Source organism: Neovison vison, chromosome 7 (assembly GCF_020171115.1).
Source record: "Neovison vison isolate M4711 chromosome 7, ASM_NN_V1, whole genome shotgun sequence".
Lineage (NCBI taxonomy): Eukaryota > Metazoa > Chordata > Mammalia > Carnivora > Mustelidae > Neogale > Neogale vison.
This window is the reverse complement of record NC_058097.1, coordinates 152,205,006-152,232,629: the sequence shown is the minus strand read 5'-3', so window position 1 is coordinate 152,232,629 and position 27,624 is coordinate 152,205,006. Positions and strand designations below refer to the sequence as shown.

The 27,624-nt window shown below is 39.5% G+C and overlaps 3 protein-coding genes across 3 annotated transcripts; 1 reads left to right on the top strand and 2 right to left on the bottom strand.

Annotated features, from left to right (window-relative positions):
* Positions 1–11,006: 11,006 nt before the first annotated feature.
* LOC122914117 (olfactory receptor 51S1) lies at positions 11,007–11,975 on the top strand. Its single transcript, XM_044260754.1, has one exon. The coding sequence runs from the start codon at positions 11,007–11,009 to the stop codon at positions 11,973–11,975; it is 969 nt and encodes a 322-aa protein (XP_044116689.1).
* Positions 11,976–16,205: 4,230 nt separating this feature from the next.
* Positions 16,206–17,147, bottom strand: LOC122914116 (olfactory receptor 51A7-like). The gene has a single exon (XM_044260753.1). The coding sequence runs from the start codon at positions 17,145–17,147 to the stop codon at positions 16,206–16,208; it is 942 nt and encodes a 313-aa protein (XP_044116688.1).
* A 7,327-nt stretch (positions 17,148–24,474) lies between these two features.
* Positions 24,475–25,425, bottom strand: LOC122914115 (olfactory receptor 51F2). The gene has a single exon (XM_044260752.1). The coding sequence runs from the start codon at positions 25,423–25,425 to the stop codon at positions 24,475–24,477; it is 951 nt and encodes a 316-aa protein (XP_044116687.1).
* Positions 25,426–27,624: the final 2,199 nt, after the last annotated feature.

Here is a 27,624-nt window from a genome sequence, read left to right as displayed (position 1 = left end):
CAAAGAGCAGACAGGCCAGAGTGAGACACAACACCAGGACCTATCAGGACAAGATGCTCAGGATTAGTATGCGGTAGAGGGGAACCTGCTTCACAGGCTATGAGGACAGGACTGGATGTTAAGGATGGTGGGACTCTTCCATTCCCCCTGCAGTTCAAAGGTCATCATGGTACTTCCTCTGGGCAGAACAACTGGCCCTTAACTAACCACAGCATTCTCACTGAGGCTCCCCATGGGGCTCAGGCAATAAGAGGTTGGACACCTGGGCTCACCTTTCTTGTAACCCACACCCCACCCACTCGCCCAGATGGGCTACAATAAGAGTTGCAGAAAGAGTACACCTGAGTCAGTCTACTAGAACATCAAAGTGTGTGAGGGTCACTGGGAGAACCAAGTGTGGTGAGTGAACTGCAAAAAGGGAGAAGCAGGTTTGGGAGGGACAATAAGACTCAGGGTGAGAGTGATAAAATAAATGAGGAGTGCACAGTGAGTGGAGGCGAACCAAGAAAGAGGGAAGAGGAGGGAGAAATAGGTGTGGCAGTTTCTATTTCTGAGCCTGAAAGGATAGAAAGGAAATAGAGCAAAGAATTTGACCATTCTCAGAAAGTTTCTTCAATTTTTGAAGAGCTGGAAGGTAGACGGGGGCTAAAGGATTGGGATGGAACCGGTGGAGAGATCAGAAAATCATGGTGCCCTCTATAGAAGGGAGGGAACCATGGGGCTCAGAATCTGGGCAGTGAAACTCATTTTTATCTAAGATGACTCTTTAAAACATTCGTGGAATTCAACAAACTGATTTCATGTCTAATGGAAAGATGTTATTACAGGGATGAAAATGCAAAAGATAGTACTTGTCTTCAGTTAGCTCACAGAGCAGTAGGAAGGCAGGGGAAGAGTTCCAGTAGTGCACTTGCTTATGGGAGAGGGGTGCACAGAGTAATAGAAGAGAGAGTGATTCACTGGAAGGGAGCAATACAATAGAAGGCCTGTGGGAGCTGGTAGCATCTGAGTTCTAGTAAGGAAAAGTCGTTTCCTGAGATGGAAAACTGGAGAGAAGGGACGGTAACTGGCAGTGCAAAGTCAAGGACATAACCAAGCATGCAGTCTATTTGGAATTGGGACTGAATATTTAACATCATACTTTAGAATGAGGAGGTCATATGGAACAGACGCTGCTGACCAAATAGATCACAGAAGGATGTTTCCAAACTGCATAGTGAAGTTTTAAGTTTACTGGTGACCAAAACTCTGGATGGTGGAATTTGGGGAACCTCAAAAATTCAGTGGTAGTATCTGCTGTTCCCCACATATGGCCTGTTTTTTTGCTTACCTTGCCCAATAATAACCTGCCAAGGTCTTTTGTTTCCAGATTCTTCAGGGCACAGCTCTATCTGTCCAGTAAAGACACAGCCTGAGCAATCACCTGGCTATAGGAATCAGGAGAACTGATCATTGCCTTATATTCCAACTATCCACCAAGATTTGAGACTAAGAACATGGGAGGTTATTTTCTAAATTTAGGCCAACTTGTCTAATCATTCCTCTTCCCTATATTGTTTTAGTCCTCCCTCCCGCATCTATGTTTGTTTTTCTTGTGCTCCTGATGTGCATAGGTCTCTTAGCATATCAGTATTCAATAACGTACCTGATTTGATCTCATACTTTGTTAAGTGGTTATCCATGGGATATACCACCAGTTTCCAGTGGATTGCTTGGTGCTCAGCACTAAAGAGATCTCCTTCAGAACAGTCCAGAGGCCCCCAAGGGGCCTCTTAGGATATGGAGGGGCAATTATTGCCTTGGCGACAAATCCACCCTCTTAGCCATTTCTTCCTACTCTATTTTATCCCCTAGGGGCCAACTGCTAGAGAGCTGATGCTCTAAATCATCACACATTGGCCACTTCTTGAAGCCATCCAAATACTGCAGCATTCATCAGCAACCACAGACTCTATCTGACATACAGTCTTCAATGCTGGTAAATAGCAGGGGGAATTATGGTGAGGGCCCCAATTGCCAGGACTAGATGTAGGACACATATGTAAAGTGAGCAAATTTGCCTATAATACTCTTATCCCTGTGTGGCTGCTCAGATCTCTCCATGACACCAGCATGAAACCTGCCCTATAACCAAATATCCTATTTCCATCTGTCTTTCAGATGGAAGGCAGTGAATCTGGTAATGAATAAAACCTTTCTTCTCTCCCCCAAAACAGCATTTGGTGTTTATACACATTTTGGTGACAATGCCTGCACTTTAAGGTTTGAGTCATAGAATTAAATCTATAGAGAGCAAGATTTCCGTTTGAGAAAAAGGGAGCTTACTTACCTTTGTAGCAATATATCAGATATATGAAATAAAATAAAGTTGCCGAATTGAGTGATGTGAGATGGGACTCAAGATGTATGTTTACGGTTCTCTGCATTTTTTATGTATATAGATATATATCTATATATATATCACATATATATGAAATGTATGATATATATTTCTGATACATATAGATGTATATACACACACACACACACACACATACACACCATATATATGCATGATGGAGGCATGCGGCTGCATATTGAAGGGACGTTTGTGAACTTCTGGTGAATATGTGTATCTGTGAGGAGAGAAAGGTTACTCATTTGCTGTTTTGGAGAATGACTGAATCTTTAAATTTACCTGTCTTTGACTGGGTGTGGTGGCAAAAGATTGGTGAAGAGCATTTGGCATCCACAGTTTGTGGAGATGAGTGCGTAGATGACAACATACACGCACCTACAGGCACTTCTGCTTCCACACGCCTTTTCCCTGAGACACGCATTTCTATCAGGAGGTATTTAGAAGTGCTTCTATCTCAGGGAATGAGCATATACATTTCTGTTCCCTTGAATGTATGTGTAAGTTACATTTTTATTTGAATACCTGTTAGTTTGATATGCATTGGCCTCGAAAATATTTCTGTCAGTGAATATAAACCTTCTTTACATGTGTGTTTCTGGTATCAAAGTGATTAAGTGTGTTTGCGTGGGTGTGCCTGTGTGTGAGTGTGTGCATATATGTCTGTTACGTGTGGGAATACACATCAACTACCAAATGTAAGCACCTTTTTGTGTTTGAATAGTGTAAATGGCAGAAAGCACAGGTGCTTCTTGTATGCTCATTAGGTGTACATGAAAGCACTTTCAAAATTCTGGGAAGGAGTAAACCTGTCAAATATGAAGGTCCCACGCAGAGCTTTAAATATTCCCATAAAAGCCTCAGAGGTTTTTTCCAAAACACATCTGTCCCAAACTTCTTCCTGCTTTGCCTTCTATCAAGTCTATCCACTACCTAGCTTGCCTAATTTGTTTCTCATGAGCAGGAATGTTCTGTGAAATGGGTAGGATTCAGGAGCCACCTCTGTGCTCCGCATTGCAAGCCTAGCCACTCCGAAGTGGCTCCATCTAGGGGTTCCTTCAGGCAGAGGTAGAGACTCCAAGAGGGTGGGGACTAGAAGCACATTGAGAAGAAAGGACACCACTGAAGAAAAGAATAATATTTTGGAGAAACTAATATGAGGTGTACGTACATGAGGGGTGGATGGGAAGACTTTGAGAAAGTTGACAGTTTATAGAAGAATAAAACTAAGTGTGCATTTCGGAAAGAGGGATCTAATCCACGAGAAAATTTAGAGAAAAAGAATTGCAAATGTGTAAAATGAAAGTATAAAAGGTTTATGAAGCATATTTATGTGTAGTTTAATATAAACCAAGAACTGGATTCACAACAATGAATGAAATAAAGAACCATCTCTTTATTTTTTCCATTGAAGAAGGCATAGAAAGAAATATTAGTAATTGAGAATAATTAAGGACTGTATCAGAGAATGTGCTACCCTGTGATAAGAGAGGGTAAATAATCTAGCCCAGAGCCTGTTTGAGAAAAGGCGGTCAGCAGGGTTCAGGGAAAAGAGGGGCAATGTCTGAGTTGGAACTTGATACATAGGAGAGAGGAGGACATTCTACTTACAAAATGTATTTTTTTGTACCTGTGAAAATTAACGGTATCTCTGAGGAATCATAATAGCCCTGGAAGGCTAAAATGCATGTGTAGAAGTAGAACAGAAATGAGTTAAGCAGTAAAAGGTTGTTTGGGGCCAGATGGTGAAGAGGTTTTTATGACAAAAAAAAGGTGTGGTTTTTATTTTAAAGCAGTGCAAAATCAGAGGGCTTAAAGAAAAGAAGCCACAGCCACATTACCAGACTGCAAATTAGAAATAACACTGTGACATCTATGTGGAGGAAGGTTTGGAAGGCAGAAGAACTGGGAGCAGGAAACCTTAGCAAAACCCCAAACACTGTTTATGAGTAAAAGGGGTTACAGAAGCAAAGTTTGAGATGAGACAATGGAGTTATACTAAGTAATTTATAGTTACTCATTTGGTATGAGAATATACCTTTCCAAGAAAAATTGAAGTGTTGAGGTTAAGACCAAAGTTATCTTTGAATCCTATCTTCAATTAAGTATTAGTCCCCTTGCTCCCCCCATTACTTCTTTAATCAGATCAAGTAATGCAAATCTGTCCAGGACTTCTAGGCACTTAGACACAAATGTAGCTCTCTGGGGGATAGAATTAGGGGCCTTTTAAAACATAGATGATACCATAATGGATAAATCACTATGCATATGTTTTAACTCAACAATATATTTTCACTCTTAACCATTAAAACTACTATGCACCATGACCATTTCTCTGATTAATTAGTTATCAGAATTAATATGAGAATTATGAAGAACTCTATTCTGCTTATGTTCTCCTCTTGCAAACAAAAACTACTTTGTCTCTTCATGCATATGGGTCTTTCTCTCAGATAGAACAAGAACTAGAATTGTAGGTTAAGTAAATTTTTTATTTTGATGAAATGTACCAAATTGCTCCCAAAAGAGGTATAAAATTTTATAGTTGACAGCCTTGGTTAAGAGCAGTCTTTTAATATCTTTTCTAGCATATAATTTTATCAAATTTTATGATTCTATCCCACACGACAGGTAAAAAATGTTTCATCATTTTGTAAATATGTATTCTCTTAGTAACCACTAAGAGAATTACACATTTATTTAATATTTAAATATATTCTATTTTTTGTAAGATTTTTTGTTAATTTATTTGAGAGAGAGAGTGCACAAGGAGAGCACAAGCAGGGGGAGGAGCAGAGGGAGAGGGAGAAGCAGAACCTCACTGTGCAGAGAGCCACTGGAATCATGACCTGAGCTGAAGGCAGACTCAACCAACTGAGCCACCCAAGTGCCTCCAATATCTATTCCTATATAAAATAACATCTCATATTTTGCTAGATTTTTACATCAGATTGCCCATCTCTGTCTTATTTGTAATTCCTTAAATATTCCAAATTTAAACTTTTTAGTAATTTAAGTGGCAAATATTGTCCCATTCTGGGACACTCTGTCCCATTCTTTCCCTTATTTTTCAACCCCTATATGGTACCATTGTTATGAGATTTTGTTGTTGTTGTCATTCTTTTTGTTGTTGTTGTTGTTAGAACACTTAACATGAGATCTAACCTCTTGACAAAATTTTAAGTTGTTAACTATAGACACAGTGTTGTAAGAAGATCTCTAGAATTTATTCATCTTACATAACTGGAACTTTATACTCATTGAACATTCATTCCTGATCTCCCTCACCTCAGATTCTGGAAGCCACCATTTTCTTCTCTCTTTCTGAAAGTTTGACTATACTTCATACAAGTGAATCATGCAGGATTGGTCCTTCTGTAACAACAAGGCTTATTTCAGCATAAAGTCCTCCAGATCCATCCCCATTGCAGGATATGGCAGGATTTCCTGCATTTTTTTTAAAGATTTTATTTATTTATTTGACAGAGAGAAATCACAAGTAGACAGAGAGGCAGGCAGAGAGAGAGAGAGGGAAGCAGTCTCCCTGCTGAGCAGAGAGCCCGATGGGGGACTCGATCCCAGGACTCTGAGATCATGACCTGAGCCAAAGGCAGCGGCTTAACCCACTGAGCCACCCAGGCACCCGATTTCCTGCATTTTTAAGGCAGAATAATATTCCATTGTATGTATACACCACTTTTTCTTTATCCATTCATCCATCCACTGATGGGCATTTAGGTCATTTCCATAGATTAGCTATTGTGAAGAATGCTGCAGTGCAGACAGGAGAGCAGATATTCTTTAAGATTCTGATTTCAATTCTTTTTAATATACAACCAAAAGCAGGAGGGTTGGATCATATGATAATCCTGTTTTTAATTTTTTTGAGGAAGGACCATACCATTTTCTATACTGGCTGCACCATTTTACATAACTAGGCATATGAAGTTATAAGGGTTCCAATTACTCTATTGTGACCAACTCATCATTATTATTTTTTTTTCTAACAGCCAACCTAACAGGTGTGAAGTGATCTCTAATTATGGTTTTAATTTGCATTTCCCTGATGATTAGTGATGTTGAGTATCTTTCCACATACCTGTTTGCCATTTCCATGTATTCTTTAGAAAAATGTCTGTTCAGTTCTTTTGTCTTTTAAAAATTGATTTGTTTTTTATAATTAAGTTGTAGGAGTTTCTTATGTATTTTAGATATTAAACCCTTATCAGATACAGTCTGCAAACATTTTCCCCTATTATTTAGGCTGACTTCTCACTCTGTTGACTGTTTCTTTTGCTGTGCAGAAGTTTTAAGTTTGATGTAGTTTCATTTGTCTAATTTTGCTTTTGCTATTTGTGTTTTTGGTGTCATATAGAAGAAATTACTGCAAGGGGTGCCTGGGTGGCCCAGTTGTTAAGTAAGACTCTTGGTTTCTGCTCAGGTTATGATCTTAGGGTCCTGAGACCCAGTCCCACAGTGGGCTTCCCACTCAGCAGGGAGTCTGCTACCCTTCTCTCTCTCCCACTTCTTCTCCCTCCACCTCTCCCTCTGCTCATGCACTCACTCTCGAAAATAAGCAAACCATCAGAAAGGATGAATACCCAACTTTTGTAGCAACATGGACGGGAGTGGAAGAGATTATGCTGAGTGAAATAAGTCAAGCAGAGAGAGTCAATTTTCATATGGTTTCACTTATTTGTGGAGCATAACAAATAGCATGGAGGACATGGGGCGTTAGAGAGGAGTAGGGAATTTGGGTAAATTGGAAGGGGAGGTGAACCATGAGAGACTATGGACTCTGAAAAACAGTCTGAGGGGTTTGAAGTGGCGGGGGGGTGGGAGGTTGGGGTACCAGGGGGTGGGTATTATAGAGGGCACGGCTTGCATGGAGCACTGGGTGTGGTGAAAAAATAATGAATAATGTTTTTCTGAAAATAAATAAATAGAAAAAATAAATAAATAAAAAGAAATTCCTGCCAATTCCAATGTCATAAAGCTTTTCCCTTGTGTTTTCTTCCACAGTTTCAGGTTTTATGTTTAAATCTTTAAGCTATTTTTAATTGATTTTTATGTATGGTATAAGATACAAGCACGATTTAATTATTTTGCATATGGATATCAGTTCTGCCAACACCAATTTTTAAGGAGATCTTCCTCTCCATTGCATATTCTTGACATCTTTGAAGATCCGTAGACATATATACATGAGCTCACTTCCAGGCTCTCTATTCTATTCCATAGGTCTGTATATTTGTCTTTACGCACTGTCTTGAGTATAAATTTTGAAGTTAGGTAGTATAACTTTCTCAACTTTGTTTTTTCTCTTCCCAAATAATTTTGGCTCCTCTAATTCCATACCATTTCCATATAAACTTTAAGATAAGCTTAGCAGTTTTTACAAAAAACCTCTGGCCCTTTGTTAGGGGTATTGTTGAAACTATAGGTAATTTGGGAGATAATTGAGAGATACCTAAATATTCCATATTTATAAATATTTTAACTGTATCGACTATATTGAGTCTTCCAATCCATAAATACAGAATGTCTTTCCATTTTGGAGGTTCTTTAATTTCTCTCAGCATTGTTTCATAGTTTTCTGTGTACAACAGTATATTATTTGTTAAATTTATTCCTATTTTAAAATTTTTGATGTTATTGGGCGCCTGGGTGGCTCAGTGGGTTAAGCCGCTGCCTTCGGCTCAGGTCATGATCTCAGGGTCCTGGGATCGAGTCCTGCGTCGGGCTCTCTGCTCAGCAGGGAGCCTGCTTCCTCCTCTCTCTCTCTCTCTCTCTGCCTGCCTCTCCATCTACTTGTGATTTCTCTCTGTCAAATAAATAAATAAAATCTTAAAAAAAAAAAAAAATTTTTGATGTTATTGTGAATGAAATTTTCTTAATTTTATTTTCAGATTGTATTGTATTCAGATTGTATTTTCAGTTTATATTATATATATAATATATAATGTATGTTTAGTATATATAATATATTATTATAAATCATTTATATCTATATAATTATGTATATATAAATATATAAAATATATAATTCACGTAATTCATATAATTTATATAATACAATTTATATATCATTAATTTGTTAATTTTAATCCATTTATTAGAATTATTAAAATTATTTAATATTAAGTTATTAATAATATTAAATTAAATATTAATATTAAATTATTGGATTAAATTAATATTAATCAAATTGATATCAATTGAATCACTATTAATATTAATTAATTAAATATTAAATCAATATTAAAATGTTAATATTATTAAAATTAATGGATTTACATATTTATTTAATTAATTATAATTATGATTATAATACATAAATGTAATTATATTTATGTATTATGCATTATATTTATGTGTTATAATTATTATAATTATACATTGTATTAATTTAATTCATATTATTCCCCTAAGAACATAACTTAGCATGCTTTTGTTTCTCTTTTCCCTACATTACAATTTTGTGGTCCTTTGTCTGGAATTTCAGTTCTAACTTTTTGGGGCATTTGACTGAAGGAAGGAGATAAGACTGTAACTGTGTGCTCAGTCCTTCTTGTGGAAATTAGAAAAAATATTTGGACATTATATGTGAAGTGAGGTTAATTGTGGGACCTTTATTTTGGGAAATTGGGGAGTGGCAGTATCACCAGCTGACTTAGAAAATCAAGATATGTTCCCTTTTTTCTTTTTTTCCTTTGTCATTGTTGCAATTTCCTTACCACTGTCTCCTGAGGAAACTGGAAGAGGTTTTAAGATTCATTTGTGAAGATCTGTTTTGGGTTATTTGAGTATAAAATAAATGGGACAGGGGCACCTGAGCGGCTCCATTGGTTAAGCATCTTCCTTTGGCTCAGATCATGATCCCAGGGTCCTGGGATAGAGCCCCACTTAGGGGGCTGAGCAGGGCGTCTGCTTCTCCCTCTCCCTCTGTCTATCCCTCTTCCTCTGTCCCTCCCCAGATCCGCTCTCTCTCTAAAATAAAATAAAATAATAAAATAAAAATAAATGGGATGTAAGGGTAGAGATTTCCAGGATAAGGAGAATATAGAATGATCTAAGGGGATATATTTGTGATTCATCAGCCTACAGAATTCAGGTATAAAGTCATTGAGTGAGATAAGACCACTGAAGAAAAAGAAGAGACCCAAATAAAGATCTCTCAAAAATGCCAAGATATACCTTGGATAGAACACAGCAAGGTGAACTGAGCAGTTAACTTCTGAGAGGTAGAATTTAAAAAAAAAAAAAAAAAAGAGAGAGAGAAACTGGATTTATAACAGCCAAAGCTCATTGAGAAATACATTAGTTTAGAAACTATGAGTGCCCCTTGATTTAGTACTAAAGGAGTAATTAAAGTACCGGGGTCCAGCCTCGGCGGGTCCAGCCTCGGCAGTTCCAGGTGTACCTGAAGGAAGGGCGGTGTCGGCGAGAGGAATGAGAGACCCACACAGCGAGTTCTGGTCAGTGGTCAGGCATCTCCATTTTATTCTGATTTTAGAGCTTCTTATATAGGCAGTTTACTTGGGGGTTACATTTGTGCAAAGGACATCAAAGGACTCAAGTACTCATCAGACAATTTCTCTTTGTTCAGCACATGTTATTCTAGTTAAGCTACAATGGTATAAACTGGAGCCAGAGATGGGGGACAGGGTCTTGCTTCTTGAAAGCCACAGGAGGTAGCACAGATATGTACTTTTTGGTAACTTATTCTGGGGTCTGCAGGAAAACAAGATATAGGTTAATAGAAAACGAGAAGCTATCTGGAGAAACTAAGTATATAGAAGAGAAGTAGGAACGAGAAGGCATTAACTTTGCAGGAGGCAGGGTATTATATCAATGGCTCAGCTGTGAAAGCCTTGGACAAACATCACCTAGGGAGGAAACTGTCTGCTGCAGTACACATCTAAAGTTCTCCATTGTCCTAGGTACAGAATAATTTACCTCCTTGAAGTTGCTCTGGCCCACAAGACTGAGAGATGTTTGCCGCAGATGAGCAAGGGGAGAGATATGGGCATCAGAGAAAAAGGCAAGAGATTATCAGACCATGCTTATCTGTGGGGCTATCTGGCCCTCGGCCTGATTAGGTCTTCAACAGTTCAAAACTTAACTTTGTGGGGCAATGCCCTCGACCAGGCCTCATGGCTCCCAACATTAAAGATGACTTTAATGAGAGTATGAAAAGTCCACTGAAATGTGAGTGTGTTAAGGCAACACAGAAGTCAGAATGTCTAGAGTCGAGGGGAGCCAAAAAGGTATTTATAGGAGTACAAACCCCCTTGCAGGTGTTTGCCATTGATGACAGAACATGAGTTCTGTCTTTTCAGGGTTAAAGGAAAGTCGGGAAACAGTCTACCGAGAGAAACAGATTTAAGGACAGCTTTAGAAAAACTGCCAAGGTAAGAGATGAGAAGGGTATAGATATTAGAATGTATGTGTATGCAGGGAAGGGAGGGAACATGAAAGCATGTGTGTGCTGGGGCCTGGGGAAGGAGGAGGCAGACTGTTTTAGATAGTATCATGCAAATGTGTCAAAATATTAATTAAATCTTTCCAATCTCTTTCCAGATTCCAGAGTTCAAAGTGGATCCAGACTATGTCAACATTCCCCAACCAGATAGCCCCTAATAACACTTCAATGGCCCCCACTTTCTTGTTGGTGGGCATGCCAGGTCTGTCAGCTGTACCTTCCTGGTGGACGATACCACTCATTACCATCTACCTTCTCTCTGCCCTGGGCAACAGTACTATCCTCTGGGTCATTGCCCTAGATTCCACCTTGCACCGCCCAATGTACTTCTTCCTCTTCCTGCTGAGTGTGTCTGACATTGGCTTGGCCACAGCCCTGATGCCCACCCTGCTGGGTCTTGCCTTTGCTGGTGTCCATGTTGTCCCTGCATCAGCGTGCCTCCTACAGATGTTCTTTGTCCATGTCTTTTCTGTCATGGAGTCCTCTGTTTTGCTCGCCATGGCCTTCGATCGAGCAGTAGCCATCTGCCGCCCTCTCCACTATCCAACGCTCCTCACCAACGATGTCGTTAGCAAGATTGGCCTGGCTATGGCTTTCCGATGCCTGGGTCTCCACCTGCCACTGCCATTCCTCCTGGCCCACATGCCCTACTGCCACCCACAGGTTCTGACCCATTCTTACTGCTTGCACCCAGATATAGTCCATTTGGCCTGCCCAGGAGCTTGGAGTGCAGTCTACAGCCTCTTTGTGGTTCTGTCAGCCATGGGATTAGATCCCCTGCTTATTTTCTTCTCCTATGGCCTAATTGGCAGGGTGTTGCAAGGTTTGGGATCCAGCGAGGATCGCTGGAAGGCTGGTCAAACCTGTGCAGCCCACCTCTCTGCTGTGCTCCTCTTCTACGTGCCCATGATCCTCCTGGCCCTCATTGACCGTCTCCAGGTGCCAGTACCTCAGCCTGCCCATACTCTCCTCTCTTATGTCCACTTCCTGCTTCCTCCACTGATAAACCCTATTCTCTACAGTGTCAAGATGAAGGAGATTAGAGAGAGAATACTCAAGAGGTTACAGCCCAAGAAGGTGGCTTGTGCTCAATGAGGAGGGTGCCCCTCCACATTTGGTGGCTCAAGACTACCTAGTACAAAGGTTTCCATGACAAGAACTCAGCTCACTGTGCCTGAAATGGTCACTCAGGCACACATAAGCTCATATACATGGATGCCCTCTCTGTCCTTGCAAGTGTACATGTGTATATTAAGGAAAACTTACAAGCTCCAGAGAATGGCAGTGGTCTACCCACTGTTACACTACAGACCCATGGCATAAAGAGGCCAGGATCTAGATCTTGTCACAGCCACTCACATGTGTGTCTGTTGTTGTTTTGTTGTTGTTAATTTTCCCCACCACATCTATATCCCAACAGCTGAGGAAACTGGAGGAGTTAAACAGTTACACAGCAGAGAAACCAGAAGACAGAAATATCCGATGGCCCTCTTCATATATATACATTATTTTACAGACCTTATCATGGATTTTGATATATATGTGTCATGTATATAATCACATATCATTGATCTATTAGTATAGCCTCTTAGTCTGACTTAATTAATATGGTATAAAGTGATCTCCCTCTCATAAAACAAGAGTTTTGGAATCCTAACAAGAATTACATTATTTTTATAGATTAAATGTAAGAGAATCAACATTTAAGATGATAAACATTCACATCCAAGAATATATGATAGATGTTTCACTTATTAACTTTTTAAAAATTTTCAATAAAATTATTTGTGTTAAATTTATTTCTATAGTTTTAAAATGTATTTTGTTGCTCTTATAAAGAAAATATTTCACTATTTCTATTTCCACACACATAATGTTAGATTGAGAAATAACACTTTTATCTTGCTTTAATGTCTACTTTACCAAATTGGCATATGAATTATAGGTTTTATTTTTGGATTGTATTTGTATGTAGCATATATAAGTAAAGATATGTGATTGGTAATATTTCCCTACTATTCATACAACTTATGCCAGCCTGGTCTTGAGCTAACAGGAATGTGGTCTCTGAGAAACCCTGCTTTTACCAAAGTTATGCTTTCTTCCCACCTCCAGCTTCTCATTTATTTACTGAGAGTGCAGTCATGTAAAGGGTTGGAAGTCACACAGGCCGAGTTTTGAATTCTCACTTCATGACTTCCTGTGCACTTTGTCCTCAGTTGTTCTTATGTTTACAAAATAGGTATAGTAAGGACTGCATGAAATCATGTCCCTTTAAAAAAAATTATTATTAATTTATTTAACAGAGAAAGAGTGTGAGCACAAGCAGGGGGAGGGACAGAAGGAGAGGGAGAAGCAAGCTCCCCACTGAGCAGGGAACCTGACTGGGAGCTCCATCCCAGGACCCCTGGACCATGACCTGAACCAGAGGCAGGTGCTTAACTGACTGAGCCACCCAGGTGCCCCAAAGTCAAATCACTTTATCAAGGTGTCTGAACATAAGAGATATTCAATAAATGGTAGTTGTTTGGACTAGATGAAATTAAAAATAACCATAGTTAAACCTTCTATGCATATTCAGTGTGAAAAAGGAACTTTACAGCTAGAAGATTCTTTCAGCTCATACCACCTCATTTTAATGAAGGAAAACTGCAACTTGGGGTCAGCTGAAAGAATTTTTGCATGGACCTTGGTAAGTCAGCAGGAGACAAACTAAACCTACCCTTCATCTGTTTATTAGTGCAGGGCAACATAGAACTTTTCTTTTTCATGCTGTCTCCTGTTCAGGGACACAACCACTTAATCGTGTCAGTCTTCAAGTGTCCAGTAGTTGGTAGTACCATCTTGGCCAGTCAGGGGACACTATTCTTTTTGCAAATCACCTGACAGGTTTGAGGAAAAGTGTTTACACAGGGGAATAGAGGAATGTATTAGCAGGAATGTTTACAATGACAAACAAAATGTAACAGTGATATAGGGCAGTTGGTGGAAACTGAAAACCAAGAAAAGCATTGCAAAAATTCAGGTCTCTGGGCTGGCTCCATTGCTAAACAAAGCTAAACAAAGACTTCAGACCTATAGCTAGAATACGTGTGTGTGTGTGTGTGTGTGTGTGTGTGTGTGTGTAAGAAAGAGAACAAGAGAAAGCAAGCAAGAATTCATAACAGGGATCATAAGCTTAAATACCCAGAAGAACTAGGTAATAATAGCACTAAGTGGAGGAAACCCATCCTCAGACTGTAATGGTGGGGACCTCTCAGTGGGTTCCTACTGTTTCCACATGGGAATATAGACCTCGTACTACGCTATCTTCCTACTTTTAAGATAACTTGTAAATCTCTATTTTTATATGAACTCATCTAAGCTCTATCTTGTCTAAACACATTTGTCTGAAGATCATTTTTGGATTTTATGGCTTTTAAAAAGATTAACATAATAATCCATACAATGCAGAAAGAAGGAATTATTTTTTAATTGCAAAGTATATATGAAATCTATCATAATACACAACACAGAGAAAGTAATTTTGGGAGGACACCAGAATGGCTCAGTCAGTTAAGTGGCTGCCTTTGGCTCAGGTCATGATCCCAGGGTCCTGGGATCGAGTCCTGCATCAGGGTCCTTGCTCCGCAGGGAGCCTGCTTCTCCCTTTGCTTCTGTCCTTCCCCACTGCTTGTTCTCTCTCTCTTTCTCTCTGACAAATAAATAAATAAAAATCTGAAAGAAGGAAGGAAAGAAGGAAGGAAGGAGGGAGGGAAGGAAGGAAGGAAGAAATTTTCTCAAGAACACATAGCCAGAAAATGGCATAGCCAAAACCAGAAAACTGGTTTCCGGGCTGAGTCTTTAGCCTTTTTACTCCTCTGGCCAGCCCCCTGGCAGGGCTAAGTTATCAAAATAAAAGGTTTAGAGGACATGTTATCCCTGATAGGGCCTTTTTAGTCTTTATTTTATAAGTTGACTTCTAAATCCCCCCATCTGGAGCTACTTTATATCCTATTGATTACCAGTAATCCTGGACTCTGATCCCTTAAATAAAGGGATCATAGCTTCATAGCCCCTAAATCTTCTCTGTTGACACTTTCTTATTAGGTGTCCTTGGAGTATTCAGATCTGGCTCCATTTACAATGTCAGGAAGTGACAGGTGGGTCCAGGGAGGCTCAGATAAGAAAGTTGTTTGGATGTCTGTTTCACCACAGTGGTACAGATTCTGTGTTGTGTCTTGACAGTTATCAGTACCTAGTGGTATTCTCTGTCTCTCACAAAGATCCCTTACATTTCCTGTCAATGTCAGCTTCTGTTAAGAGGTGCAGAGAGTGCAGAGGTGAGTTGAGTCTAAGTTGACCCCTCAATCTCCACCCCAACAAAACTTCAGACTATTCTTTTAGTTCAAACTGATAGACATCTACCAAGCACATACTCTGAACAAGGTATTTTATCATGAGGAGACTTTCAAAGTTGAATAATTCACAACTCTTTTCTCTGGAAATACATTTTGTAGTCACTGAGAGAGACATATGTATGATATGAAAGATGCCTCTGGGTCTCCGTCGATTTTGCCCCAAGGACTCAGCCCCTTGCTGTTACTAGAAATGCTGCCAAATGCCAATAGTCACCTGTAATTTCCTCCTACAATTTCCTCCCAATCTGGCTTCAGTCGAAAACACACTCTCTAGGTTCCCCTTTCACATTGCCCCCCACAAGTTTTCTTTCCCAAACATTAATGTGCATACCAATCATCTAAGGTCATGGTAAAATGCAGGTTATCACTTAATGGGCTTGAAACAGAGCATGAGATTCTGCAATTTTAGTTATGTTCCAGGCGACGCTTATGCTTCTGAGCAGTGTACCATGCTTTGAGTAGCAAGGAAGAGAACATATTTAAAACAACTTAGATATATTAAGGGCTTAATGTAAATCACACACACAAAAAGGATCAAATAAGGAAAGCAAATACAAAGATGCTAAATGGCTCCAGAACCTTGCAGCGCTCCCCCAGTCACAGTTTAGGGCTGCTTATCATAGTTCTTCCTTAGAAGCTTCTGTTTCTTGCTCTTCATTACACTTCAACATAGACGTCATCAATCCCCCAAACAGTAACAAAAGCATTCTTACCTACTCTCTGAAACAGAGGCCTCCTCTTCCTCAAAATCACATATGCTGTGGTATATTAGATCCCTTTTAGGGATTAAATGATTGTTTGGCTAATTAATCAATATAACTTTAGAACTATGAAGTAAAAGGGAAAACCTCCTCTTTGAAAGAAATATTGCCCTGCTCCTAAGATAATGTATTGTAGAAAAAGTGGAACTTCCATTTCTGCCCCATCATTTAGACTTTAGACTCAGTTTTTCCAAGACTTTTACTCTAATCTGCCGAGTTTTTACACAATACACAATGGGGTTCATCAAAGGTGGTACCAATAAGAATGCATCAGCTATCAGAATCATAGCCAAGGGGGATTTATGCTTGGCGAAGCGATGCATGGTAGCCAAAGTGATGATGGGCACGTAGAAGATAAGCACAGCACAGATGTGGGACACACAGGTATTAAGAGCTTTAAGTCGCTCCCCATGGGATGCAATACCCAATACGGTCTTCAGAATGAAGACATAGGAAACCGCAATGAACACACTGTCTGACATCATGCAGAGTGCAACAAACAGACCATAGTAAAAGTTAACCCTATTGTCAGAGCAAGCCAGTTTCATGACATCCTGGTGGAGGCAATAGGAGTGTGAGAGCAGGCGTTTATTACAGTACCTGAGTCTCTTTAAAGTGAAAGGAAGAGGAAGAACTAGTAACATGCTTTTGATAGCAAATGTCAGTCCGATATGCAAAACTCTGGAGCTGGTAAGAATGGAGCTATACCTCAGGGGGGTGCGAATAGCTAGAAAGCGATCAAAGGACATGATCAGAAGCACCGAAGATTCCATGTCTGTGAATCCATGGATGAAAAACTCCTGGGCAATACACGCATCAGCAGAAATCTCCATAGCATTGAACAAGAAGATCCTCAGCATGGAGGGAAGAGAAGAGAAAGACAAGCCCAGGTCAGATAGGGCCAACATGGAGAGAAAATAGTACATTGGCTCATGCAGGGAAGGCTCTGTCTTGATGACAAAGAGGATGGTGCAGTTGCCCAGGATGGCCAGGAGGTACATAAAACAGATGGGGATGGAGACCCAAATGTGCATATGCTCAAGCCCTGGGATCCCAATCAACAGGAAGGTGGATATTTCAACTTCTGAGGTATTGAGAGCAAACATCACAAACAGGTCTTTCATTTATATGCTCCTGGTAGATAAATAACATCAACAATAAACAGAAATTCTCTTAGTTGTATTTATTGAACACAGTTAAGTTCAGTTGCCAGGTAAATTACGTAAAGCTCATCTTTAGGTATCAAACAATAATATAATATTACTTTTTCTATATAAAGAAGAATACAGAGTAGATTTAAATGGGTTCTTCATGATATTCACTTGAGACTTTCATACTATTCAACTATATCTTCATTCCTTGATATCCTTCTGAACAACTTGAAAGCTTAGAAGCAACGAGGTATTCTGATAACCTTTTATATTAAAACTATCATTTTTTAGATTTATGCATCAAGTAAACTAAGTTGGGGTACATTGAATCTGGAAAAACTATAACATCCTGAATGTGGTCATTGGTCGCATACTCAAACAAATCACAGATGCTATAGTAGTAGTAGTTAAAGGAGACCTCTTATATTATTGTTCATGATACATGTGTGTGAAAATATAAAATGGATCTACCACAGAGTTTGACAAACTAATATGCTGAGCCAAATTCAACCTATGCCTTGTTTTTGTACAATCTGTGAGAGTTTTAAAAATTTTTTAAAAAGTGTTTTTAAAGAGGAAAAGAAAAAGCATATATGACAGAGACAGGTATGTGGCCCGAAAAGTCTAAAATATTTCTTTCTGGCTATTTACAGGAAATAGTTTCTTGACCCACGTGCTAGAAAATTATGCATCCAGGCACAAGCACACAGACACAAACAATCACAGTAGAATGAGTGTGCTGGGAATGGAGTAATGGTCAAAGAGAACTCCAAATTTAAGAGTAATGTCTTAGTTTTTATTTTTAAAAAAGCCAATAACACATAAAGCAAATACACAAGTATTTTAAATTTTCCCAAAATTCCCAAAAGAATTGCAAAAACACAGGACAATGCTCTATACTTTTCTATATTCTTTTAATTCTTCTCCCCTCCAAATTGTCTTACACAACACCACTCCCAGAACCATAAACCACCCCGAGATCTCCAGGACCAAACACTATTCACCAGCACATTACTGTAGCCTGAGGCAGTCTGAGTGAGCAAGCACCTCAGGGAGCTGAGGAAGGACTCCTCTGACACCAGCTATCATACTCTAGGTGGTGAGCTGCCACCTAGTACCTCAGAATAAGTGGTGAGAAGGGAATGGCCAGGCACAAGCATTGATCCTTTTGTGAGGAGTTAAGAAGTATTTCTTGTCAAGGATGGAGAAAGAGGGAGTGCATCCAGAAGGAACAAATTACAGGGTGAAGGGTGGAACTAGAAAGCAGTGAAGGGGAGAACAGTTACTAGCTCTACTCTCAGCTGCCAAAATTTTGAAGGACATTTGCCTCGACTTGACTCAAGATAGGGACTATGACAATTTGTGGCATGTAGGGTGTGTCATAAGGAGAAGAGATGAGGCTAAATGAGGAGAACATATTTCAGTACCATGCGTCTATTTTGTCTCGCCTCTCATACGCAGCGAGTATTTCCTTGGCAAGAAGCACATACCACAGTTGCAATTTGTAGGTGCTTTAAATACATTGTTTCCATGCAGTTGCTATTGGCCCAGCTCAGGATGGCCATGGTTCTTGCCCTCCTTTCCCTGTTCTTGCATCCTCTGCCATTGCTCTTGGCTGCTCAATGTCTGCATTTCAGACTGGTGACCAATTCAGGTTCTTATCTCTGGTATTTGGGCTTGATTCTGCTCATGTTCTTGGTGCCAGCATTACTCACACCTCAGGTAGCTTTCTTTTTAATAGCTCTAGACCAGAAAAGCCCCCATAGTGCAGCTGGCATTGTCTTTGTCAGGGGAGTGGGATTCATAGCGAGAAAAGTGATAATATACTTTTTATCCGTTCTTATTCAAAAGTGTCCTCAAAATGGTCATTTCAGGGGAGCCTGGATGGCTCAGCTTGTTAACTGTCTTCCTTTGGTTCAGGTCATGATCCCAGTGTCCTGGGATCAAGCCCCATATTGGGCTTCCTTTTCAGTGGAGGATCTGCTTCTCCTTCTGCCACTCACCCTGCTTATGCTCTCTCTCACTCTCTCTATCAAATAAATAAATAAAATCTTTTTTAAAAATTTTTAAGATTCCATGTCTGAGGTCTTCCTGACAAGCTACCAGCCTAACTCAGGTACTAAAGGAATGACTTACTATTGGAAACATTGTCTTTTCAACTATGTTCATCATGCAAATACAAAGATGTACCCCATCCTACATATGTTCCCTAACTTTTCAGCTCTCAGTGCTGTCCCAAATATAGTTTGGTCCCTTAGGCTGAACAAACCATGAAACATTTTTACCTATAGCTTTCTCAAAGGCATAAGGTTGATCTCTATAAATTGCAGAATTTTCTCTAGGAAACATAAAATAATCTTAGGGAAATTCACTTTGAGTCTCTAAGACACCTACCAGGCTCCTGGGTTCTTTAACCAAGAACAAAGGTGAAAAGGCTTCAAAGTCGCCAGGTTCGGTAACTTCTCTGCTCCAGGACCATGTTGGGAATCCATATTCTTATATAGACCCTCATACTCTTTCCTAGCATAGGCATATCCTCCTGAGAATTAACAGGCACTTAATCCCCTGGCAACAAAACAAAACAAAACAACTATCTAACTTCATCACCGTCTGTCAATAACAGGCTCACCTAAGAAATGCAGAAAGCAGGCTCTGACTCACAGTCATAGATTTAATTAACTCATGAGATTCTGTTCCTACATTAGGTACAGGCTTTGAGGAGAGCCTATCTCAGACACTGGTAAGGTGGACTGTACCCAGCTATGTCTCCAACAATAAGTGTATGCCTTAATAGTCTCAGTCTAAGACTATCACAGACCTTATGTGGAATTCTCCCCACAGAGGATAGGTTCTGTTTTTCATCACAACATCTATTTTTAAATGTGAGTGGATTTAGGTAGGTCACAAGCTCTCAGATTTATCATTGACCCCTCTTCTTTGTTGTCTTATATCTAGTCCCTTCACATTTTTTGGCCAGTGAAGGCATTTCATCTCATAAAACAGAAAGCAAGCCGGAATCACAAACATTATGGTATCTTAGACTGTTGATGTCAGAATTACCAATTCTTATTCAGCCCTCAACTTTGAAAATTGAAAATAAAAAGTATAAATCCGGTGGTACATTCAGAAGTCCATATGATTTTCAAAGACAGAATAGAAAATAAGATCTAGTTAAACACCATCAGCATGAAACAAAGAAACAAGAAAAAACTGAACCGATTTACATAAGCCTACAATGATCCCTTGGTCCTCAGGTTAATATAAAAGGAGATGTGTAAGAAGTGAGAGCTGGTCATCAGCATTAGTCAGGCAGAAAACTGGAAAAAAGAGGCTTATAATTTGATTGTGAAAAGTGATTTTCCATATTCTAGTATATAAACATATTATAGTCAGAGCATTAAATAAAGAAATAAAAATTCTTTTTTTATTTTTTTAAAATTATTTATTTATTTATTTGACAGACAGAGATCACAAGTAGGCAGAGAGTCAGGCAGAGAGGGAGGAAGGGAAGCAGGCTCCCCGCTGAGCAGAGAGCCCGATGCGGGCCTCGATCCCAGGACCCTGGCATCATGACCTGAGCCGAAGGCAGAGGCTTTAACCCACTGAGCCACCCAGGTGCCCAAGAAATAAAAATTCTTAACCTGGATATATTTAATCCAGCATCTGTCTAGGATCGTCACAGAATTAAATGGCTCAATTATGTCTATGTTACATCCTCCAAGCATTCCTTGACATATATCTGCGTCATTCTGAATTGAACATTCCTTGATCTCTAGATCCAGAAATGGCTTTAAGGTCACCAGGAGGAAAAACAACCAGAACTACACACACACACACACACACACACACACACACACTGGTGTTTTGTTCTGTTTTGTATTTTCAGGGAGCAAGGCAGTAACAACTCTCCCTCTAGAAGGGCTAAATATAGGTAAAAGGCAAATTCACCTAAGAAAATTTAGGTAAAAGATTAAATAAAATGCATTATCCTCTTCCTGTTTTTCTTTCTCCTGTTCAAATTGCTGCCCCAGCTCCTCCTCCTCCATTTCTTCCCTTCCTTTATTCCTTTTTTAATCTATTGTGAATATTATAATTTTAATGTAAAAAGTACTGAATTTCACAATGACAAATATTCCTTATAAAAGGAGTTGCTCTCAGCAGCCCTCTCTGAGAACACGTCTATGGGCTTTACATGCTTATTGAACTTTCCCCATTGTCCTGGAGCCACCTCCATCTTTTTTAAAACACATGGTCCATGGAAACCTTTTCTGAACCATTTCTCCTCTATGACATTTAAAAAAAAAAAAAAGATGAAGAAATAGAAGTTGGTAAGTAAACCACCCTAATTGATTTATGGAATTAAATGGGGGAAGTAACATTTGCACCAGAAAAGAACAAAGGAGACTTTTCAGTTCGACAGGAGAGATGGCCCAAACCTTACTTGGAGGCACCAGCCTTCTATCAACCTACAGCCTCTCCTGGTGAGAACATCAGGGTTTGAGTTATGTCATGAATCAGCTTCATTTGAAGTGTACCACTCCAAATCTTGTGAGCTTATTGTCCAGTCAAGGTGGCAACAAACAGACGCATCACTCATTGGTTGGCTCCACAAAGGGAGAACATGGTAACCTCTTGCCTTAGGCCTGCTCTATGCTCCTCCTGCTTCTTGCCCCAGGGCTGACACTGAGGCATGACACATTCTCAGGTATTCACTTGGTATTCATGCATGTGAAGAAATATGGGGGAATGAACAACTCATAGGATAAATACTGATCAACGGTAAATGAGATCCAATGGATGAATGGTTCCCTCCTTATTTTCCTGGATGGACTATCATGAGATGTATTTGATAAGGTTTCAGCTTTGAGTCTGCAGGTATGGTCCATAGTCACCCATAAAGGTGACTGGCTCATTATTGATTTACCTTCTCTCAGCTCCAACTTCCTTTTTGCCTGTTCTATGATGATGGTGTTGGGATTTTGTACATACTTGTCTTTTGTCAGCTGACACAGTATTAAGATGCATCAGTGGAAGGCAGTAGAGGAACACTGGAGGGAGAAAGGAGTTTTCTCTTCCTGGTTTCTGTGTGCTTTGTTGGCCAGACTCCCACAAACATGCTATTTTTCCATTGCTTGGCACTGTGTGTTTCTTCAGTGCTCAGTTCCCGCAGTGCACAGATTCCTCCAGTATAGCCACTGGGCACGTTTTCTCTTCTTCACTGGGACAACAGGGACATAACCAGAGGCCCAGACAGTATGTAGCAGGCTTCCAGCTGAGGGAACATCTCCTACCTCTTCTCCTTAGCCTTGGGCATGTGTATACAAATCAAGGCAGCACAGGGCTAGCCATCTAGTGAACTGGCCACCCAACCTGTATCTCAAAAGGGCAGCCTGGAGCTATCCCCACCTGAGCGTCACATGGAATATATTATAGTCCTATAAAAGGCACTGTCTCTATATCCCAGTTCCAGCAGTGCCCAGCGCTCATAAGCTTGTCTGGCACCCAGAGCTCAGAGACTTGGCACCTTTCTTGGCACTCCCAGAGGATAGATTGGGTTTTGCAAGCTTCACCAAGAAAAACCTTAGGAACTTCACAGGCTTAAAATGTACTTACAAAATTAAATGTGTCCACTTATAAATGTACTTTTTCATTGAGGAAAGGAGAATACCCAAATTCCTTGAGGACTATTGGATATGAGATATCATCTCACACTGATAATAGGCAACCAAACATTCCATCATGTTCTGTTTTGAATAAAGTATGAGATTATTGGGGCCAGATGATTAATGGAATTATGAACAAATTTTATGTCACAGTGAACACAATGATTTTTTACCTGTGGCTAGTCTGCAGAGCCCTAAGTATATAATTGGTTATATCACACTTATGAGCTGGGAAAATTTTCATGTTAGTGTATCATTGAAGTTGAAACCATTACAGTAGGAAAGATAAAGTACAAAGTCCATGTAAGCCCAAATAAAGTTTGTGAACGGTTGTCCCAGAATCCCATGACATTTATCAATGTCTTATAGATGTGTCTCCACTAATTCACATTCATGGCCTCACTGAAGGTTCTGATAAGTTACTGGAAGAGAAGGAAAATATTCAGGCTTTGTTTATGGATGGATTGGTGGACAAGTTGGTACTAAGCGTTGGTACCAGACGTAGAATACAGTGGCACAACAGCCTTATACACGAATGACCATAAAGAGAAAAAAAAGAAAAGAAAAAGTGATGAAGGACAGTTTTCATAATGGACAGTTGTTGTTGACTTTGTGTAGAAAGAGAGGTTGTCTAAGGTATGTGGTTACACGTGGACTTCTGTACTTTGCTGAAAGGCTTGGCTAGTTGCTCAGTGAATGGAACTAGCAAACTCAAAAGAAGAGAGATAAGGAAGTCTGTAGAAGATGTATGTAAAATACATACTAAAGTGGACACAGAGAGTGAAAGTCCTTGTATCTCATGCTAATATCCACAGAATTGTACCCACCTCAGAGGAGAAACAATAATAAGATAGAACGAAACTACATGTAAATATCAGCAGGCTTCGTTATACTACTCCTGGTCCAGTGGGCTCACAGATGGAGTCAAAATGGAAGAGAGAGAGATAAAACATGAGCCAAAAGTATAAATTTCCATTTATCAAGGTTAATTTTAGGAAAAATTGTGTAATCTTCATTTCTTGGTTGTTAGTAATGTTATTATCCACTTTTAACATTCCGCTAACAGCAGCAGGACTGACCCTGAGCATTTGATATGGCATTTTGTATGCACATCATATATGATCCTACACGTAAGAAAGGGCAAAATAACTACCTATATACAATACAGTGTTGAACTACATTAATATGCTAGTAAGATACACTCTATAGAATGACTATTTTTAGAGTTAACCAAGAACTATAAGAAGAAAAATTTAATTAAAGTGCCCTTTGAATATCATTCAGAAAAGAACTGTTTATTAACAAACTTCCCTACATTAAATTTTGACTTTTTTAATTGCATGCAGTCTGAATGAATATTTATTCAGGTTCATACTACTTGCACATATGAATAGTTGTTTACATACATTATCTCACTTTGCCTTGAAAACAAAGCATAATTTAGGTGATATTAATGGGGACTTATTGAGAAGGAACATAAGCAAATACCATGCAATCTGTAAGTTACTTAGCTTAAGGTTGTTAGAAGAATATCTAGGTACAGAATAGGGAAAATTACCCCAGTCTATGGAAGCACTCATTTACAAATGGCTTTCTCTCTATTTTGAGATAACTAGTGATTAGATTTGTTGCTGCTTCTGAATTAAGACCTTGGTAATAGCCTTTCGAATCTGCTTAGTCTTCACACTGTAGATGATAGGGTTGAGCACAGGAGGAATGAGAAGGAAGACATTCGCCATGATGGTGTGGACAAATGCAGGTGCTGTGTGGCCATAGCGATGGACAAGAGACAAGCTGATGAGGGGGATGTAGAAGATAGCAACAGCACTGATGTGCGATATGCAGGTGTTGAAGGCTTTTTGCCGCCCCTCTGAGGAGGCAATGCTGAGAACAGATCGGATGATCAGTACATAGGAGAGCAAGATGCAAGGGCAATCAAACCCTGTTGTGGAGAAAAGTGCAAACAGACCAAGGATGCTGTTGATTCTGTTGTCTGTACAAGACAGCTGAATGAGATCAACATGGTAGCAGTAAGAATGTGAAAGGACCACAGCACTGCAGAAGGACAGCTTCTTAACAAAGAGCACCACGGGTAACATGACAGCAACATTCCGTACCAACATGGTCATCCCAATCTGGGCAATCCTGGCATTGGTGAGAACGGTGGTGTATCTCAGTGGATTACAGATGGCTACAAAACGATCAAAGGCCATGGCCAGCAGAACCCCAGACTCCATGAAAGTAAATCCATGGAGAAAGAACATCTGGGCAATGCAGGCATTTAAGGTGATTTCTCGAGCTTCAAACCAGAAGACACCGAGGGTAGTGGAAAGGGTGCACAGGGATAAGCTCAGGTCTGTGGCTGAAAGCATAGAGAGGAAATAATACATGGGTTCATGGAGGTTTTGCTCACGGAGGACCACAAATAGGATCATGCTGTTCCCAGAGAGGGCGATGACATACAGGAGACAAAAAGGGATGGAGATCCAAACCTGGGCTGTTCTCAGGCCTGGGATGCCCGTCAGGAAGAAGGTCAGAGGTTGAACATTGGTATTATTAAGGGCCAACATATTGAGGGACTGAGAAGACAGGGATATTTGAATAATCAAACATAACATGTAAGAAATTCATAGCTATCACTTAGAATATCTTCCTGGCATTCTCACATTCAATGAATTACTACTGCTGATTCTCTAAGAATTTTATTTTTTTCTGAGATTTCCAGTACTGGATGCTTCTCTCCATGCCTCACATCATGCATTGAAAAGAGAAGATTCCCAGAGTTATGCCACATCAGATGTTCTTTTTTTTTTTTAAAGATTTTATTTATTTATTTGACAGACAGAGATCACAAGTAGACAGAGAGACAGGCAGAGAGAGGGGGAAGCAGAATTCCTGCCAAGCAGAGAGCCCGATGCAGGACTCGATCCCAGGACCCTGAGATAAAGACCTGAGCCAAAGGCAGAGGTTTAACCCACTGAGCCACCCAGCCACCCAGGTGTCCCAGACATCAGATGTTCTTAAGTCTGTAATTCTCTTTGGTGACCATAAACATCACAATTAAGTCATCCCTGCATGTAAAAGTTCATAGTAGAATACTTAAACAATATGAGAAAATTGGTTTCCAGTACTTTTTTACTAAAGTATGAATAACCTACAGTGTTGTATTAGTTTCAGATTACAAATAATAACAATGATTTTCACCAATTTTTTAAAATAAATTATTAATCCTGAAATAAAGCTCTGAAAAATCAAGTCACATATGAAATGTGGGTATTATTAATTTTTCTGGGCACTCAGAAGAATGCCAAAAACATCCCCAACACACACGTTAATAAATGTGAAGGCAAGGTGATCCAAACTACCACCTTAACAAAAATAATTATAACACCCATTTGTTGAAAGTTCTCTGTCCTTTTGACATTTTATATGCATTATGTAATTTCATCCAAACACCAACTCTAGTAGGTAGATATGAGTATATTTTGCATATGAGAAAACAGACCCAGAAATTAATTGCCCAAGGTTAACTTTATAAAGCACTTACCTAATCGTTGAGAGAAACCATATATAACACAAAGGTGCAGAAAGAAAAAAAAGAGAGAGGGAAAGAAAGGAAAGAGGAAAGAAGGAAGGCATGAAGGGAGAGGGGAGAAGTTGAGAGACAGTGAGGAGAGGAAAGGAGGAAAGGAAGGAAGAAAGAGATAGAAATGCAAACATTACCATTATTTTAAAGTAGTGCAGTAAGCACTGCATTTTGATGTATGGTATAGGTTGTTCCTCAAACACAAAGAACCATACATAACAGCCATCACTTCTTGAACACATGCCATGTGCCAGATGCATCCATCTTCATATGCGTAACCTCATCAAATCATCATAATCATCCAATGAAATACAAAAAGTTGTTATCCCTAATATTTTTCTGAGGAAACTGATGGTCAAAGGAATTAAGTAATTTTCCTAAATAATCAGAAAAGCTGCAGTCAGAACCTGCATATCTGACTCCAAGGCCTTCATTCAGTAATGCTGAAGAAACATAGGAGGAACCTCTACATCAGTCTGACAAAATGTCCCTGCCAAACATTTTTCAGATTTGTGCCTTCCAGAGACACATTTTGGTCAGTGTGGCATCTCTGGAGTAGAGTCTTAAGTTTCAGGGTAATTCCCTTTGAATTACGTAAACACAAATCTCCTTAGGCTTCTGGGGCAAGGAATTTTATCACTGATCTTCTCTGTGTGCCGAGGCCCAAAGAGTCAGTTGCTGATTCTATGGAAATAACAACAAAATAGAATTGCCAGATTCGGTTGACTCATTTTTGTGACACATTCACATATTATGCTGAGGATACTTTCTTCCTGGAAACTTTCTCTCCTCACGTATTGGCACTAGTCTCTATTACTCGTCTCCCACCACTCAGCAATTTCTCTCTCTGAATTTCCACCCTGCACCCAAAGAACCTTAACCTTGGAATCCTTCAGACATCTGCCCTTTGCCCATTCTTGAGTCATTTAAAAACGTATCTTGCCCATTTTCACAGTTTCATCTTTCACTTATCTAATCAAAAAATTCAAATAGGTATTTAAAGGCAGCTATTGTTTCCAGGTTCTTAAAGATTAGAACTTCCTTCCAAACTTTGCCATACATGTTTCTCATGAGTAAATCAAACTCAGTATTTCAAAACCAAATTGATCATTTCCTTCTATAAGTGTTCCTACTCCTACATATTCTGAATAAAGCTTATAATTTTCATAAAAAATAACCAATT

Excerpts from the sequence above, each read along its gene's own strand:
- LOC122914117 (XM_044260754.1), top strand. The coding sequence starts at position 11,007 with ATGTCAACATTCCCCAACCAGATAGCCCCTAATAACACTTCAATGGCC.
- LOC122914116 (XM_044260753.1), bottom strand. The coding sequence starts at position 17,147 with ATGTTTGCTCTCAATACCTCAGAAGTTGAAATATCCACCTTCCTGTTG.
- LOC122914115 (XM_044260752.1), bottom strand. The coding sequence starts at position 25,425 with ATGTTGGCCCTTAATAATACCAATGTTCAACCTCTGACCTTCTTCCTG.